Source organism: Pristiophorus japonicus, chromosome 1, assembly GCF_044704955.1.
Source record: "Pristiophorus japonicus isolate sPriJap1 chromosome 1, sPriJap1.hap1, whole genome shotgun sequence".
Lineage (NCBI taxonomy): Eukaryota > Metazoa > Chordata > Chondrichthyes > Pristiophoridae > Pristiophorus > Pristiophorus japonicus.
This window is the reverse complement of record NC_091977.1, coordinates 471,512,724-471,532,047: the sequence shown is the minus strand read 5'-3', so window position 1 is coordinate 471,532,047 and position 19,324 is coordinate 471,512,724. Positions and strand designations below refer to the sequence as shown.

The following is a 19,324-nucleotide window of genomic DNA, read 5'->3' as shown; positions in this document are numbered from 1 at the left end:
CTTTTGAAATTCCAAATACACTACATCCACTGGTTCTCCCTTGTCCACTCTACTAGTTACATCCTCAAAAAATTCCAGAAGATTTGTAAAGCATGATTTCCCTTTCATAAATCCATGCTGACTTGGACCGATCCTGTCACTGCTTTCCAAATGCGCTGCTATTTCATCTTTAATAATTGATTCCAACATTTTCCCCACTACTGATGTAAGGCTAACCGGTCTATAATTATAGCCCAAGAGAAGAAGAGTTCACAGACCTGAGAATGACGTGGCACATAACATATCAGATAAACGGCGCACAGGGGAGGTAACAAAGTTTGCTGTCGATATAATTGTATTAACCAATTAATTATAGTAGGTAGGTGAAAAGTTTGTGACATGGCAGAGAAACAACAAATGGAAAGCCCGCACGGAACTTCATGATTTTGTATGTATTTTGACTGTATAAAAACAGTAACCCAAGATTGTTCGGGGCGAACAGCTAGTTTGGGTCACTGAGTTGCTGAACTCATGTAGAAGCTGTCATTCCCTCGATCGAGTACTTTATAATGAACAATTATTTTCTCCAAAACAGACTCGTGTTGAGTATCTTTGTAATACTCCACGACAGCCACATTTGGGGCACTAACTTTTAAAAGTTGGAAAAATTAACACCAGGCACTAATGTTTTCTAACTTTTGAAAAATTTGGGGTTTGCACTCCAGGAAGGAAGTGGAGTGCTAAATCAAGTGTTCCACTTCCTTTCTGGATGCAAAAGGCAGCAGATGGGGCGGTACTTGTGCAGCACTGCACAATGGGCATGTAGCGCTGCCGCATTGGAAGGCTCCTTCCCTCCCTTAAAGGGAAGGGCCATCCCTACCACTCTGAAAGAAGAACTTATCTTCTCCCGGACGGCAGCGGCGATCCGGCCAGATCAGCCCGATGCACTGCAGCATAGTGCCGGGCCGATCATTCGCGAGCAAGTAACAATGAAAAAAATTGAAACAGAGGATTAAATTTTTTTTTCACTGACCTCGGCCACCTCGCCTTTAAGCATCGCCTCCAAAGCACCAGGTCTCCCGATGAACGCCTCCTGCAGTTGCCAATGTTTTCGCCCGGCGAAGCTGCATGGGGCGGAACCGAAGTTCGGGTCAAAGGTGCTATCAATGATGTCACGATCTCCAGGCGAAGGAGATCAGGGTGCAACGCCATACTGCCGCCACAAACCTCCCGCCGAATATGGTGGGAGTCAATCTTCACACCGCAGCCGGCGATGCTTAGCATGCTGTTTTCGGACCCCCCCCCACCGGAGGAGATATCGGGAGGTGCTAACGAGGTCAATTTCTAGGCAATAGAAGCTAAATGCTGTTCTCTATGTCTAATCTAGACACACCAGCTCAATCAGACATTCCAGGAGAGCTTACAAATTTCACACAAGTTATTACTACAGAATCAGACAGAATCTGCAAGTGAAATCTCCTAGTAAAATAACATTCGGTCAATTATTGTGAAAATAAAATCCAGGGAGAACATGGGTGAATCCCAGTAAAACAAAGGTTGGTCCAAGATTATTCTACTTTTGATATTGCCAGACCAACTCTGGAAAACAGTTCTCGATAAGCAGTTCATTACCAGTTCTTGGTTGTGAGGTTTATTAGGAGAATGTGGGAAGAGACTAACACACAGACATTGTTAACTGGAGTCTTGTTTGTCAAGAATAAGCAGTTTCATTGAGAGAAAGCAGTGAAAAATATGCATTTGTTTTACTTTACGATTGGTTTAGGTCATCATCTTAATTTGTTCTCAAATCAAATGGAAAGCAGAGATTGTTTTCTTACTTCTCAAATAGTTAATGACTAATTTAATGTAATTTATTTTGAACTTGCAAGTATTTATTAAACTAAGTGTAATACTTACCAAGAGTAGAGTAATAAATTAAATAACGTACTAACCTTACCATTCAGCTCATGGTGATTATGATAATATTGCAAATTGACAATTGTCTCAAAGGCCAATTCATCTTTGCTTGCATGTTTTATGTTTGAGTAATGTGGACAATGAGGCACAAGGGTCTAGTCTATAATATAACACTATTAAGCAGCATGACATGAGCCTAGACTGACATCATATCAGTGAGAATGGAAAATAACTGTTTTTCTTTCTAATTATTTGTATTGAATGACAACCAGCTTCAACATGGATTTTGATGTATTACCACAGTGGGCAACGGTCTCGACCCAAACCTGTCAATGTCATTGCTTTAACAGTGAAAGGGCCCTGCAAAGTGAAATAAAACTACATGAAGCATGGGGTTGTTCTTTTTGAAGCAGAGAAGGCTAAGAGGTGTTTAAAATCATGAAAGATTTAGAAAGAGTAAATAAAGAGAAACTGTTTCCAGTGGCTGAAGGGTCGATAATGAGAGGGCACAGAATTAAGGTGACTGGCAAAAGAACAAGAGGCGACATGAGGAAAACCTTTTATATGCAATGAGTGGTTAGGATTTGGAATGGGTGGTGGATACAGATCCAATAGAATCATGGAAGAATTATAGAAATTTACGGCACAAAAAGAGGCCATTTGGTCCATCATGTCTGTGCCGGCCAAAAAAGAGCTATCCAGCCTAATCCCACTTTGCAGCTCTTTTATAATGTGTACAAGTGGACAAACAAATAGTTATTAATATAAAGCACGACATAAAGGCAACTGAAGGCAGAGTTGGCACAGTGACAAAATATGAGGATAGTACCCCTAACCAGTTGAAAACCAGTTGCGAAAGAATTGCCTAGTGATAAGCATTTAATAGAATTTAATTTTGCCTTGGAAATAATCACATTTGGATGCAAGGTGGTTTTTGGGCATCATTAATTAAAAATCTATAACCTATTTAATATAATTCTGACAATGACTTTAATATTGACATTAATAAATTAATCAATGATGCCCAAGTAAAAGTGCAGTAGGATGTAACTCAGAGTACGCCAACTAATTAGGCCAAATCTCCAGCAAAGCCGTCTGCCCTCAATCATGACCTACTCTCTACAATATACAATTAAAACAAATAATGATGGAATTGAATAGCAGGCCAGCTAGCATCTGAAAAAGAAAGATAGGTTAACATTTCAAGTGGGAGTCTTCATTGGAAGCAAGGCCTGACTGGAAACATTAGCTTATCCTTTCCTTACAGTTTCTGCCATCCCTACTGTGTATTTCCAAAATGTTCTCTTTGTATTTCAGGTTTTTTATTAATTTCTACAATATAGGTTGATTTTATATTGGTGTTCACACCTCTACTTTGCTGTTGCCAGAACCTTTCTTTAAATCTATTCTGGATATACACATACCAATCATGTTAGGAAAACCCTAAGAGAACCAATTCTTTACCCTGAACATGTTTTATTTATACGATAATTTAGCTTTGGATTGGATTTAGTTCATTTCAAATGTGTGACCTCCCATTCACACAAGCTGACTTTTATGAAACTTCAGGTTCCTGTCCTCAAACTGACAATTGAGCATTTTTACAAATAATCAGAAACTAACTTCACATCATAATGGTTGTAATGCCACAGCCTCCAATTATATGTCCATCCTGTCCAAAGCAATTTAAAAAAATGTATTACATTATTTATCAAAATAAATAGATCCCACTCTACAAATTCTATAAACAGAACGCACATCAGAGCTGATGGCTAATGCAAAAGAAACCACTTGTGCCTTGAAGATCAAAGCCAACTTTGGCACTCATGGGATTGCAGCTGGTGCTACTCAGTGGTTTATTCTGAATAAACCATTGGTCTTTGAATCTATCCTCTGTGTATTCCTGCTTCTCCATTTCTGTTATTTAATTATTACATAATATATACTTGTGAGGCATTTATAAACTTCCCTTGACATCTGTGGGCTCTAGGGGTATCTGAAGCTGCTCAGCGGTGTCTAAGGCAGCAATGTAAAATGATCCCTTTATTATTGTTGCATGTAACTTTTCTGTTAGATTGATTATGGAAAAAATATCTAACAGCAGAGTTGTCAGCAGCATTAATAAACTCACCATTTTGCATTGCTGGTCTTCAACCATGCTGAGTCACCTTGGACAGCACTTCCCAGTGGGTAGTCACACAGGACTTGAACATTGAGGACACCAGCATGACTTGTCAGAAGTTAGGAAATGTAATTGGAAGAACAGGTAGTATAAAAAGCAGAACATAGCAGATTTATGTCTAGAAACTAGTAGCTGTTTTGTTTTTAAGAATTAGAATTCTAGAATATTTTCCAAGTATTTTTTACAATAGAAATCATTAAAAATATTCCTATTCATTGAATTTTTGAAAGCCTGAATAGTGGTGTTTGTATTGCACAGTTTTTTTTTTAAATAAAGAAAAATATGTAATTTCTGAAAGAGCGTTTATTTAGGTTTATTCTCCCTATAGTCAGGGCCTTCTTGCATATTGCGTATTTACCCTCAATTAGAAATTGTGTACCAGGAAATTAAAGATAAATTGCCTCAGCCAAATGAGACCAAGAAGAAAAACTTGGAACAGCATCATCTACAGGACACTGCCTCTCATATCCCAAACTCTAAGGAGAATATGGAAATGATTTGCATTAGTTAAAAGGAATTAATGGATATGACGAAGTGATCCCACAAAACTTGCCAGAATTCAACTTCGCTCCTGAGTTATGCTGCACAGTCTTAAACAATTTGATGAATAAACCAATGTAGCCCAATTTGGATTCTCATTTTGCTTATCTGCTCGTCGGTACTGTTTGGTTCAATGGCATACAACAAAATATTCTCCACCACTTGGGTGGAGGTCAGGGTGTTAGAATTCTATAATTGTATTTTAAAAGGGTATGGGAGAAAAGCAAGGGAATATAACTAAGTGGAAATTTCTTTCAAAGAATCAGCACAGGTACAATGGGCCAAATAGTTCACTGTGCTGTATAATTTTATGAGTCTACTTAAATGTTATTTTTTTCAATTTTAAATATTTACAACTAAGTGGTTGAATTTCCATGGGGCTTCTCCCGATCTTCCACTATGACTTCAGCAGAAGATCTGCAGAAACCCAAAACAAGCCTTACCCAAAGATTCAAGTAGAAAAAGTTTTAATCCCCCCCGAAAAAAGGGGAAGTTGTGATATGGGCACTATTAAGCCATTCCAGGTGACAGCATCTCCCTTGGTGCAACCAGCATCAATCGAGGCTCCCAGCCTCCATAATGTGGGTGGTACCCAAAATGTGTCTGCAGTATTCCAGAACTAGTCATGTCTCTAGCCAAGCTGTTCCAATACAGATACAATATGGACATGTACCCGACACTGTAGAATATCCTGTCCATAAAAAGCAGGACATATCAAAGCCAGCCAATTACTACTCAATGGGCTCAAGTTTCGGCCTGAGCTGCTCCTATTTTTTTGGAGCAACTAGTTTAGAATGGAGCATCTTAGAAATTGCAATTCTCGCCATTTAGTTTGCTCTAGTTCTAGTGAGTTAGAATAGTTTCATTTTAGAACAAATTTTTTTTCAAAAGGGGGCGTGTCCAGCCACTTACGCCTGTTTTGAAAGTTTAGGCAGCGAAAACTTACTCCAAACTAACTTAGAATGGAGTATTGTAGATTTTTGTACGCTCAGAAAAACCTTGCCTACACTTAGAAATCAGGCGTAGGGATCGAGAGATGGGGGGGAGGGGGGGAAGGGTGGTTTACAAACATTAAACACTTCACTTTTACAACTAAAGAGCCATCGTCAATAATAAATGATAAATAAATCAATAAAACAACCAATAAATCAATCCAAAAAAATTTAAAAATTAAAAATAAAAAAAATAATAAAACATCACTCAATAAATAAAAAATTATTTCTACTCACCTACTGCAGCACTGGGGAGAAGGGAGAAGAGAGGGGAGGGGGGAGAAGAGAGGGGGGAGAAGAGGGGGGAGGAGAGGGGGGAGAAGAGAGGGGGGCGGAGGAGAGAAAAGGGGGGAGAAGAGAAGAGAGGAGGGAGAAGGGGTGAAGAGAAGAGGGGGGGGAAGAGAAGAGAGGAGGGAGAAGGGGTGAAGAGAAAAGGAGGGAGAAGAGAAGAGAGGAGGGAGAAGGGGTGAAGAGAAAAGGGGGGGGAAGAGAAGAGAGGAGGGAGAAGGGGTGAAGAGAAGAGAGGGGGGAAGAGAAGAGAGGGGGAGGGGAGAAGATGAACGGGGTGGGGAGAAGAAGATAAATGGGGGGGAGAAGAAGATGAACGGGGGGAGGGGGGAGAAGATGAACGGGGGGGGGAGGAGAAGATAAATAGGGGAGGGGAGAAGATGAACGGGGGGGAGAAGAAGATGAACGGGGGGGGGCAGAAGATGAACGGGGGGGGAAGATGAACGAGTGGGGGGGGGGAGAAGATGAACGGGGGGGGAGAAGATGAACGGGGGGGAGAAGATGAACGGGTGGGGGGGAGAAGATGAACAGGGGGGGAGAAGATGAACGGGTGTGGGGGAGAAGATGAACGGGGGGGGAGAAGATGAACGGGGGAGGGAGAAGATGAACGGGGGGGAGAAGAAGATAAATGGGGGGGGGGGAGAAGAAGAGGGGGGGAGGGGAGAAGATGAACGGGTGGGGGAGGGGAGAAGATGAACGGGTGGGGAGGGGAGAAGATGAACGGGTGGGGGGGAGAAGATGAACGGGAGGGGCAGGGAGAAGATGAAGGTGGGGAAGCTGAACGGGCCCCACCAAGGACTTCGGTCAGGACCCGCACGCAGCAGATACCGGGTTGCCGCCGCTGCCAACTCTTCGGGTGGAGCCCGCCCCCAGCGAGATGCCAGGTGGGCGGGCTCCACAGCAGATGAAGAAGCCGGGCCCCGCCAACGACCGGGGATAGGGGTGACGTCCCTTCAGCCAGGGATAGGGTCGTCACCCGGAGACAGGACACGCTGGGAGGGCCGGGATCTACTGCGCACGTGCGCAGCTACCGGCACTGTTTTTGTAGCAGGGCTGTAGCTCCGCCCCCAGCAGCTCCTGCTGCGCCGTGTCGAGCTGGAAATGGGCCTACAGCTATCGGAGATTCGCGAGGTAAGTATTCGGCGCAATTTTTGTTCTACAAATTAGGCGAGCCTCTCCGATGTGCGCCATTCTAGCGGGAGTCCGAAACTTGAGCCCTATCTGCCTACCTTCAATCATCAGCAAAGTGGTGGATGAAGTCGTTAACAGTGCTATCAAGCGGCATTTACTCACTAATAATCTGCTCAGTTTGGTTTACGCCAGGACCATTCGGCTCCAGACCTCATTACAGCCTTGGTCCAAACACAGAAAAAAGAGCTGAATTCTAGAGTTGAGACAAGAGTGACTGCCTGTAACACCAAGGCAGCATTCGATCCAGTATGGCACCAATGAACCCGAGTAAAACTGAAGTCAACGGAGATCAAGGGAAACTGTCCAGTTGCACAAAGGAAAATGGTTACAGTTGTTAGATGCCAATCCTCTCAGCCCCAGGCCATCGCTGCAGGAGTTCCTCAGGCCAGCATCCTAGTCCTAACTATCTTCAACTGCTTCATAAATGACCTTCCATTCATCCTAAGGGCAATTTGAGCTGATGGTTGCATAGTGTTGAGCACCATTCGCAAGTCTTCAGATAATAAAGCAGTCCATACCCGCATGCAGCAAGACCTGGACAACATGGAGACTTGTGCTGATAAGTGGCAAGCAAAATTTGCAGGAAACAAGTGCCAGGCAATAACCATCTCCAACAACCACCGCCTATTTACATTCAATAGCATTACCATCACCGAAGCCATCATCATCAATTTCCTATTTGTCACGATTGACTATAAACTCAACTGGCCCAGCCACATAAATGCCATGGCTACTACAGCAGGTCAGAGGCTGGGTATTCTGTGGCATGTTGCTTGCATCCAAATTCTCCAAACCCTCTCCATCACCGACAAGGCACAAGTCAGGAGTGCGATAGAATACTCTCTACTTGCTTGATTGGAGTTCTACATCGTCCAGGATAAAGCAGTCCACTTGATCAGTACCTCATCCACCAGCTTAAACTTCCACTCTCTCCACTACCAGTGGAACTTGGCTGTAATGCTCGATATGTACAGGATGCAATGCAGCAAGCCATGAAGGCTTTTTCGGCAGCACTACCCAAACCCTTGACCTCCACCACCCAGAAGGACAAGGACAGCAGGTGCATGGGAACACCATCACTATTGTGACTTACAAATCATACACCATCCTGACTTGGACATATATCGCCATTCCTTCATTGTTGCTGGGTCAAGATCCTGGAACTCCTGAGTAGCATTGTGAGAATAACTTCACCATACAGCTTGCAATAGTTCAAGAAGAAGGCCCATTACCACCTTCTCAAGGGAAACAAGGGATGGGCAATTAATGCCAGCTTTGCCAGTGATGCCAATATTTCAAGAATGAATATAATATAAAAACATTGTTTGAATGTATCACAACAGCTCAACTTTACTTAATACAACTGAGTTAGACATACAAAATTACATAAATCAGGAAGGTTAATTGTTTACACAGCTGATAGGGTTAACAGCTTTGAATAACACGACTGTGCAGGTAAGTTTAAAGTCTACTTTAGGAGAGTTGTGATAAGCTAGTAAATTTGACAATATTATTCTTGGAATTCATACAACCTTTTCCTTCTGGGTCAACTATAGTAGAGTTAGCTCCCTCTGGGCACTCGTGCTTGCCTCTGGCGATGCCTGCAAAATCAATCTCCATCTGTAGCCAGCGTATTTCTTTCTTCTGCTTCTTTTCCTGGTAGATCTCAATTTGAACCTTGCATGTGCATACTAGCTCCTGCCTTTCTGTTCTCATAGATTTTGACTGTTACATACAGGTGATAATTACCCATGTCTAACTAGTCTTGTACTCTTACTCTTAACACTTTCAAAGTTTAGAAGACTTGGCTTTTCGATATTATGAATTCTTCCTAGATTCATCTAGATTTTCCTTCTACTTTCCAGTTTGGTTGTCAAAATCCTAGGGGTCAAAATTCGGTGTCGCTGATTTTTAGGCGGTGACACCGGCTGAGTGCACATTTTACCGCAGAACCGCAATATTCAGTTTTGCCGCCTGAAAAGTAGATTGCAGCATTAAATCCAGGTTTTGCATGCTATTCTGGAGGCCGTAAACAGCGTTACGTGGGCTGTTAAGTGGGGCAGCATCAATAACATTTTTACAAAATTGCCACGTTTGCCACATTTTTCGATGAATGATTTACCACTTACAGCCAATGCATTGAGCAGCATTTGGAGCTGCGCCACCTACATTCGATTGAGGCGGTGATTGTACGCCTCACCAACTCGTGGTTATATTTGCTTGCTACACACTCAGTCAGATGGTGAAGATGGCAGATACAGCAGCAGCACGCCAGCACACTCACCACTTCTCGGATGCCGCCATCAATGCACTCCTTCATGCCCTGGAGAGGTGCCCTACTGAGGACAGCGGCTTGGAGGAGGCCACTACCACAGATCATTCGACGCCTATGGAGGGAAGTGGCTGAAAGAGTGTCAGCAAGTGACACGGTGCACAGGACAGCCACTCAATGTTGCATGAAGTGGAACGACATGATGCGGCTGCTGAGGGTGAGTATCTTAAACATTAACCTGACCATGCCATGCTGTCAGCTCAATGTGCATTCTGTCCTCAATGTGAATGTGTCGGGCCCCATGCCCTACGTGGGTGAGGCGAGATGCCACATTCGCATTTGCAGCCTCACTAACTCCAAGGGCCTGCAAGCACTGGTAACCTTCCTCATCCGTTCTTCACACCCACCCCTCATCTGTTACCTTCTCACTCTTCATATGCATGTGGAAGACAGTAGCTTCACCATTACTGTTATGTCCTGGCCACCTCATTCAAGCATTGGCAAACCAAGGACACACAGCTAATTTAAGTTTCCTCGACCTGTGAAGTCTCTCATACAGTAGTAACATGTACTCAACTATGTAAGGCACTTGAACAGACCGATAGAAGGACACTAACTCTTACGTTCTCTTTAATCTTGCAGGCCAAGCTTGCGCACTATCGGAGGGAGCAGATGAAGACTGAAGGAGGGAACCCTAACCTCCAGCCCATTATTGCGTTGAGGAACATATCTTGGCTCTGATGGGCGCTGAAGTTGGTGCAATGGCAGTGGATCAGGCCGAACCCCCTTGGAACAGTGACAGTACGTTGAGTTCCTTTGCAGCGTTTAGCCTTGACACCACAATCCTTCAGCTCTTTCCATGAGACTGGCATTTCCAAATACCTTTCCCGGTCCTGACCCCCTCCCCTGCAGGTAACCACTCTTCTCTAGCTTTGTGCTTTCAGATGATCAACCAGAAGGACCGGAGCCTGCACGTCAGCCTTTGACTGTGGGTGATGTTGCACAGGAGGAGGAGGACACCTCTATGGACATCACACAGGAGACAATGGCGTCAGAGATTGGGGCCAGCAGTTTTCGAGAGGAAGACGTGTTGGGGAGGTGGAGGTGGGCGATGCTCTGGACCCACTGGCCTGCAGAAACACCATGGGGGAGGGGAAATCTGGGGGCCAGCTCCCCGGAGGGTGATGCTCAGCAGCACTCTGAAGATGAGCCCAAATTATGGGTTGTCACAAGACACTCATTGTGCTTGCACTGCGATCTGCTGGGTGCACTTGCAAGGGTGCCCGAGAGTCTCAGTGCATTAGCTGTGAGGATGGAGGAGCCCCCTCAAGGTTTGTACTTGCCTCTCAGCAGCCCACCGAGCCCATCCTTGGTAGAGACCAACGGATGTCGGATGCAACAAGTGACTATGAAATCTTGGACATGGTGGCATGGGCTATGGCTGACATTGCAGTAGTCATTGAGCACCAGGCCGACGCTGTTGGAGGCCTGCATAATGTAATGTCGTCAATGCATGTGGGCATAAATCAGCTCTGTGGTGTGCTGAAGTCACAGTCTGTGTTAATGCAGAGGCAAATTGATGCCACGAACACACTGACCGCTGCCATTATGTCAGGGGCCCCATCAGTTCAACGGGGACCTAACGTTACCGAAGCAGGGCAGCTATCTGTGCTCACCTAGATTGCCCCAGATGATGAGGCACTGCACTGGGGGAGTAGCAGCATGTCCTCTCTCAGGACAACTTAATTCTGCCTTTGCACCTGCCGCTCTCTGTAACCCATCCACACCAGAGTGCTGCCGTCCATGCTGAGTTGATGCAGTCTGCAACCGGGCCTTCCAGGGCCCGAGCTGATCGGGGACATCCTGCTAGGCCATCATGTGTGGCAGTCCCTCAAAACAAACCAAGGGGGCACTTGTTTGAAAGTGTTTGGAGCGTGCCTCCCCCCTCCCCCCCCCTTTAACCAGGGGCCACTTGATTAATGTTGTCTACAAAAAATTGTTGTGTGGCAGTGGCTCAAAGTGAGCAACTGACTAGCAGTCTTTTTTTTTTGAAATTCGTAGCCAATCGTTCCAATTCTTTGTCAAATCACAAACGCCAGAGGTCACCTTACACACGCCAAGGATCACTCTGCGCCAATGCTCTTAGCCAAAAGGCCTAGAGCCACTGCACCGTTCCTGGAAGTACTGCAATACCAGGTTCGTGCCATGGAGGTGGATGGGTCAGGTCCCCCACACACCTCCGTGGAGGTGGATGGGTCAAGCCACCCCACCCACCTCCTTGCTGCAGGCCCTGAGACCCCTTTGAGGAGGAGCAGTAGGCGTGGAAGGGGCGGGGAGAAGGGACGGGGTGGGAAAGCACTCAGCAAAACCCATTAAACAACTGAGGGATGGTGGCCACAGATGCTGGCCTTGTTAAACCTTGTTTAAATTTGAACTCATGCAAATAGTTTCACTTGGATGAACCAGCAAACAATTGTTTGATAGTCACCAGAGATGGCTACATTGTTGGAAAATTAACTCATGTAAATCGTTGCACATGGATATCGCTGGGAATGTTTGAAGGGGTCTTATGGGTTGGATTATTTGCTGAGGATTATGGCGGTATGTGTTTACCAGCGAGAAATGAGTTGCCAATGTCAATGACCTGATGCCCACCATGTTTGGGAAATCCTAGTAGTCAAGCTGAGTAGTCAGCAGACACAGCACACCAACACCTACACACTGTGCGAGGACCAAACGTTGCACTGACCGCGGCCTCTGTGCCCCAGCCTCAACTCCGTTTAAATGCCTCTCCAGAATCCTAACCTGCCTTGTGAGCACCAACTTTTTGTGGCGTTTTGGCCACCAGCCAGTAAGTGAGGCAGGAAAAGTGAATTTGGCAAGACGTCATGATTTCCATAGCGGTAGTCGGCGGGGTGGCAATTTTTTATTCGAATTTCGCACCAGGCATCAACGCCGGCTAGAAGCCGCTGCCACCCAGTCAACGCCTACCGCTGGCTTTTGCAACCAAATTTCAGCCACCGAGTGTTTTCACAAAGTAAAACCTCTTCTCCCATGTATTTAAATGTCTGACTAATCAAGGTGACTCATTTATTGCAAGGATAAACCTTTTAGGTATCAATTATCTGAACACTCAAAGACGTATTATGAGAAAATATAAATTATGAAACAAAAACTAGGCCCGTTGATTAGCTGGTTACTCTTTTTTACTTTCCCCATCCTTAAATAATAATAAACTGGAGTTTCACACAGCTTGCCCGGGCAGCTTAACATGTTATTGCTAGGCTTGTGGCTAGATCTACTAGCTCCCGTCTGTGGCCCCCGAGACCTCGCCTCAAAATGCACCATGTATTTTTCTCTTCGGGCTTTCTTATGGTTTCCCTCCAATACAAGTAAAAGAAAGACTTGCATTTATATAGCGCCTTTCAGTTCTGATGGCGGAATCCATCCAAAAGTTAAACTAATTTTTACACGCTGTTCTGCATTTTGAACATTGCTTATAGCGTTCTTTAACACTGCGAGGCGCAGTCTCCCATGCATGCTGTGTATGCGAGTGCTGATGTCGCGGTGCCCAGTGCCTGTGTGTCCAAGAGCGCAGGGTGGGTGCTCGTGCTTTGCGCATGTCTCCTGCCGCCCCCTCTTGCTTTGTGCGTCTCTGCGCGCGGCTCCAGGCAACCGGCGGCGCAGCTGTAATGGCGGACGACCTGGATAAGCTTCTGGATGAAGTGGAGCTGCGGTTCTGCCGGGACAGGTCGGCGACGAGCCGCGAGGGACAGGAGGGTGCGGCTGGGGTTGGGGGCTCGGACAAGGAGGTGAAAATCAGGTTAAATCCCGGTAACTTGTTTCTCTGAGCTGCAGCGGCCTGGCCGGGGACATTACACGGGGTCTGAGCAGCAGCACTTTACCACTGCACTGATTGGGCAGGGTGTGAGTGCAGGGCAGCAGCAACAACAACAACAACTTTTATTTATAAAGTGCCTTTAACGTAGTAAAACGTCCCAAGGCGTTTCACGACAGTGTTACAAGGCAAAACAGATAAATTTGACACCGAGCTACAAAATAATAAATTAAGACAGATGATCAAAAGCTTGGTTAAAGAGGTATGTTTTAAGGAGCGTCTTAAAGAAGGAAAGAGAGGTGGAGAGGTTTAGGGCAGGGCTGTGTGGTGCTCATACAAGGAACAGCCACAGCCAGCCTGTGGGCCACCAGCATTAGGACAGCGACCAGGCAGTTGGAATTTTTGCTTATAAGCCAGTTATTTCTGGACTCCCTGATTGAAAGAAGAAGTAAAGAACTTGCATTTATATAGCAACTTTCACGACCTCAGGAGGTCCCAAAGTGCTTTACAGCCAATGAAGTACTTTTTTTTTTGATGTGTCGCTGTTATAATGTAGGGAACTTTATACAAGGTATAACTTTATAAAGGGTATCTCATTCACTCCCCAATTACACACTATGATACTGTATTGAGTACAGTGCCACTCTCTCATTTTTACCAACATAGTGCTACATAGAAACCTAGAAAATAGGAGCAGTAGTAAGTCATTCGGCCCTTCGAGCCTGCACCGCCATTCAAGATGATCATGGCTGATCCTCTCAGCACCATATTCCTGCTTTCTCCCCATACCCGTTGATGCCTTTTGTGTCTAGAAATATATCTCCTTCTTAAATATATTCAGTGACGGCCTCCACAGCCTTCTGTGGCAGAGAATTCCACAGGTTCACCACCCTCTGAGTGAAGAAATTCCTCCTCACTTCAGTCCTAAATTTCCTACCCCGTATCCTGAGACTGTGACTCCTTGTTCTAGACTTCCCAGCCAGGAGAAACATTCTCCCCGCATCCAGTCTGTCCAGCCCTGTCAGAATTTTATACGTTTCAATGAGATCCCCTCTCATTCTTCTAAACTCTAGTGAATACAGGCCTAATCGACCCAATCTCTCCTCATACGACCGTCCTGCCACCCCAGGAATCAGTCTGGTGAACCTTCATTGTACTCTCTCTATAGCAAGTATATCCTTTCTTGGGTAAGGAGACCAAAGCTGCGCACACTATTCCAGGTGTGGTCTCACCAAGGCCCTATATAACTGTAGTAAGACATCCTGTACTCAAATCCTCTTGCAATGAAGGCCAACATAACATTTGCCTTCCTAACTGCTTGCTGCACCTGCATGTTTGCTTTCAATGTCTGGTGTACAAGGACACCCAGGTCCCTTTGAATATTGACATTTGCCAAGCTATCACCATTTAAATAATACTTTGTCTTTATGTTTTTCCTACCAAAGTGGATAACTTCACATTTATCTATGTTCTTCTGCATCTGCCATGTGTTTGTCCACTCATTCAACCTATCTAAATCGCCTTGCAGCGTCTTTGCATCCTCCTCACAACTCCACCTAGTTTTGTGTCGTCAGCAAACTTGGAAATATTACATTTGGTTCCCTCCTCCAAATCATTTTATTTATATATATATTGTGAATAGCTGGGGCCCAAGCTCTGATCCCTGTGGTATCCCACTAGTTACTGCCTGCCACCCTGAAAAAGACCCGTTTATTCCTACTCTCTCTTTCCTGTCAGTTAACCAGTTTTCAATCCATGCCAGTATATTACCCCCCAATTCAATGTGCTTTAACTTTGCACACTAACCTCTTATGTGGGACTTTATCAAAGGCCTTCTGAAAATCCAAATACACTATTCTATCAGTTACATCCTCAAATAACTCCAGTAGGTTTGTCAAACATGATTTTCCTCTCATAAATCCATGTTGACTGTCTAATCCCATTGATATTTTCTAAGTGTCCCATTATCACATCCTTTATAATAGACTCTAGCATTTTCCCTACTACTGATGTTAGGTTAACCGATCTGTAGTTCCCTGTTTTCTCTCCCTCCTTTTTTAAATAGTGGGGTTACATTTGCCCTCCTGCAATCTATAGAATTTTGGAAGACGACAACCAAAGCATTCAATATTTCCATGGCTACCTCTATTAGTACTCTGGGATGCAGATTATCAGGTCCTGAGGATTTATTGGCTTTCTGTCCCATTAGTTTTCCAGCAATATTTTCTTACTAATCATTTCCTTTAATTCCTCTTGCTCACTAGACCTTTAGTTCCCTAGCATTTCTGGGGCGTTATTTGTGTCCTCTTCCATGAAGACAGAATCAAAGTATTTATTTAATTGTGCGGCCATTTCCTTGTTCCCCATTATAAATTCTCCTGTTTCTGACTGTAAAGGACCTACATTTGTCTTCACTAATCTTTTTCTTTTTACATACCTGTAGAAACTTTTGCAGTCAATTTTTATGTTCCTTGCAAGTTTACTCTCATATTCTATTTTTCCCCTCTTAATCAATCTCTTGGCCCTTTTTTGTTGAATTCTAATCTGCTCCCAATCCTCAGGCTTGCAACTTTTTCTGGCAACTTTGTATAACTCCTCTTTGGATCGAATACTATCCTTAATTTCTTTTGTTAGCCATGGTTGGGCCACTTTTCATAGAAACATAGAAAATAGGTGCAGGAGTAGGCCATTCGGCCCTTCGAGCCTGCACCATCATTCAATAAGATCATGGCTGATCGTTCACCTCAGTACCCCTTTCCTGCTTTCTCTCCATACCCCTTGATCATCAGTCATTGAAGGTTAGCATGCAGGTACAGCAGGCGGTTAAGAAAGCAAATGGCATGTTGGCCTTCATAGCGAGGGGATTTGAATACAGGGGCAGGGAGGTGTTGCTACAGTTGTACAGGGCCTTGGTGAGGCCACACCTGGAGTATTGTGTACAGTTTTGGTCTCCTAACTTGAGGAAGGACATTCTTGCTATTGAGGGAGTGCAGCGAAGGTTCACCAGACTGATTCCCGGGATGGCGGGACTGACCTATCAAGAAAGATTGGATCAACTGGGCTTGTATTCACTGGAGTTCAGAAGAATGAGAGGGGACCTCATAGAAACGTTTAAAATTCTGACGGGTTTAGACAGGTTAGATGCAGAAAGAATGTTCCCAATGTTGGGGAAGTCCAGAACCAGGGGTCACAGTCTGAGGATAAGGGGTAAGCCATTTAGGACCGAGATGAGGAGAAACTTCTTCACCCAGAGAGTGGTGAACCTGTGGAATTCTCTACCACAGAAAGTAGTTGAGGCCAATTCACTAAATATATTCAAAAGGGAGTTAGATGAAGTCCTTACTACTCGGGGGATCAAGGGTTATGGCGAGAAAGCAGGAAGGGGGTACTGAAGTTTCATGTTCAGCCATGAACTCATTGAATGGCGGTGCAGGCTAGAAGGGCTGAATGGCCTGCTCCTGCACCTATTTTCTATGTTTCTATGTTTCTATGATCCCTTTAGCCGTAAGGGCCATATCTAACTCTTGAATATATCCAATGAACTTTTGTGTTTTTGTGCCAGAAAGGAATTAACTGTTGCAATTCATGCATTTGTTCCTTAAATGTTAGCCATTGCCTATCCACCGTCATGTCTTTTAATGAATCTTCCCAATCTACCATGGCCAATTCATTCCTCATACCTTCATAGTTTCCTTTGTTTAGATTTAGGACCCTAATTTCAGATTGGACTACTTCACTTTCCATCTTATTAAAGAATTCAATCATGTTATGATCACTCTTCCCGAAAGGACCGTGCACAATAAGACTATTAACTAACCTCTTCTCATTGCACAATACCCAATCTAGCATAGCCTGTGCTCTAGTAGGCTCCTCAACTGGTCTAAAAAAAATCTTGTGTACACTCCAGGAATTCACCCTCCACAGTATTATTACTAATTTGGTTTGGCCAGTCAAGATGTAGATTAAAGTCATCTACGATTACTGTAGTACCTTGTTACATGCATCTTTAATTTCCTGTTTGATGCCATCCCTGCATTACTACTACTGTTTGGAGACCTCTAGACAACTCCCACCAATGTTTTCTGCCCCTTGGTGCTCCTTAGCTCCACCCAGACTGATTCTACATCTTGATTTTCTGAGACAATATCCTTTCTCACTTGCTCTGATTTCATCCTTTACTAACAGCGCCACACCACCCCCTTTTTCTTTTTGTCCATCCTTCCTAAATATCGAATATCCTTGGATATTTAGTTCCCACTCCTGGTCACCCTGCAGCCATGTTTCCATAATTGCAACAATATCATATCCATTGACATCTATTTGCGCTGTTAATTCATCTACCTTATTATGAATGCTTCGTGCATTCAGATACAGTGAACATAAGAAATAGGTACAGAAGTAGGCCATACAGCCCCTCGAGCCTGCTCTGCCATTCAATAAGATCATGGCTGATCTGATCATGGACTCAGCTCCACTTCCCTGCCGCTCCCCATAACCCTTTATCCTCTTATCATTTAAGAAACTGTCTATTTCTGTTAAATTTATTTAATGTCCCAGCTTCCACAGTTCTCTGAGGCAGCGAATTCCACAGATTCACAACCCTCTGAGAGAAGAAATTTCTCCTCATCTCAGTTCTAAATGGGCGGCCCCTTATTCTAAGATCATGCCCTCTGGTTCTAGTCTCCCCCAGCAGTGGAAACATCCTCTCTGCATCCACCTTGTCAAGCCCCCTCATAATCGTATAACATTTCGATAAGATCACCTCTCATTCTTCTGAATTCCGATGAGTAGAGGCCCAACCTACTCAGTGCTTTTAGCTTTGTCTTTTTAACATTATTGGACATCTTAAAATTTTTTTGTACAATAGCCCTATTTGTCTTATCACTTTTTTCTTACCTGGACCCTATATAGCTTTTTGTATTAAGTTAGTTTGCTCCATGTATTGTACAACTAATGGGCTCAAGTTTCGGACCCTTGCGAGAACGGCGCATATCGGAGAGGCCCGCCTAAATTGTAGAATAAAAATTGCGGCGAATACTTACCTGCACTCTTTTGTTTGTATGCTCTGTTCCTTCTTGACATAATCTGCTGAGTAAGTTTGCTCTACAGTTTAATACCCAGTTATGAGCTCCTCAGCGGATTTATCCGGTGAACAGCATTGACCAGGAAAGTTCTGTGTTGGCTCTCGGATCTGTGTTAGATTAGCTAGGACAGCAGTAGGGTGCTTCAGTTGGCAGGATCAGGAAGGGGAATAATCAACCAGGGTTCCGACTGCTGATACCACTAATCCCACACTGCATGTGTGGATGCCAAGTAAGGATGGGATCAGCTAGGTTTTGATTTACCTCATGAGGCTGATGTTAAGGCTCATACAATGAGGTACACAGAGAGTAACCAGCCCGAGGAAACCATACCCCAGCATAGGCCTTCAGGAAGGGGAGAAAGATAAAAATATAAGCCTGGTTTCTTTGCTGTACAATTTGCCTCATTTATACTGCTAGCCACAAAAGACAAAACCAGTAAATATTTGGGACTGCATGTTTGCTGTCACATCATGATTTTTCTATTGTGTGATGCACTTATAGCTTTTTGTATTAAGTTAGTTTGCTCCATGTATTGTACAACTAATGGGCTCAAGTTTCGGACCCTTGCGAGAACGGCGCACATCGGAGAGGCCCGCCTAAATTGTAGAATAAAAATTGCGGCGATTACTTACCTCGCGATTTTCCGATATCTGTAGGCCCATTTCCAGGTCGGCGCGGCGCAGCGCAGCAGGAGCTGCTGAGAGCGGAGCTAGAGCCCTGCACGAAAAACAGTGTCGGCAGCTGCGCGCTTGCGCAGTGGAGGCTGCGCACGTGCACAGGAGCTCCCAGTCCTACCAGCGTGTCCTGTCTCTCGCTGGGAGCGGGCCCGCCCAAAGTCCTCCGTGGCAGCCAGCGTCGTCGGCGATGCACGCCCGCCCGGCCTCTTGCTAAGGGCGGGCCCTGCCCAAAGTTGTCCTGGGACCCCGGCAGCGGCGGCAGGGCCTGTTCAGCCACCCTTCCCCCCCCATTTAGCTCCTGTCCCTTTCCCCCTCCACCAACTCGTTCAGCCCCCCCACCCCCCCCCATCAGCCCTCTCCCACC

At 44.8% G+C, this 19,324-nt stretch overlaps 1 protein-coding gene across 3 annotated transcripts in view; it reads left to right on the top strand.

The window, feature by feature from the left end:
* Positions 1-13,032: 13,032 nt before the first annotated feature.
* The window catches only part of cfap418 (cilia and flagella associated protein 418), a 27,139-nt gene continuing 20,847 nt past the window's right edge, over positions 13,033-19,324 (top strand). Inside the window, exon 1 of one of the 3 annotated variants that reach the window (XM_070876395.1) lies at positions 13,033-13,184. In XM_070876395.1, the coding sequence (XP_070732496.1) occupies positions 13,054-13,184 (131 nt within the window). In that variant the 5' untranslated portion in view covers positions 13,033-13,053. The remainder of the gene's footprint in view (positions 13,185-19,324) is intronic. The other 2 variants (XM_070876402.1, XM_070876411.1) reach the window with 2 other exon arrangements.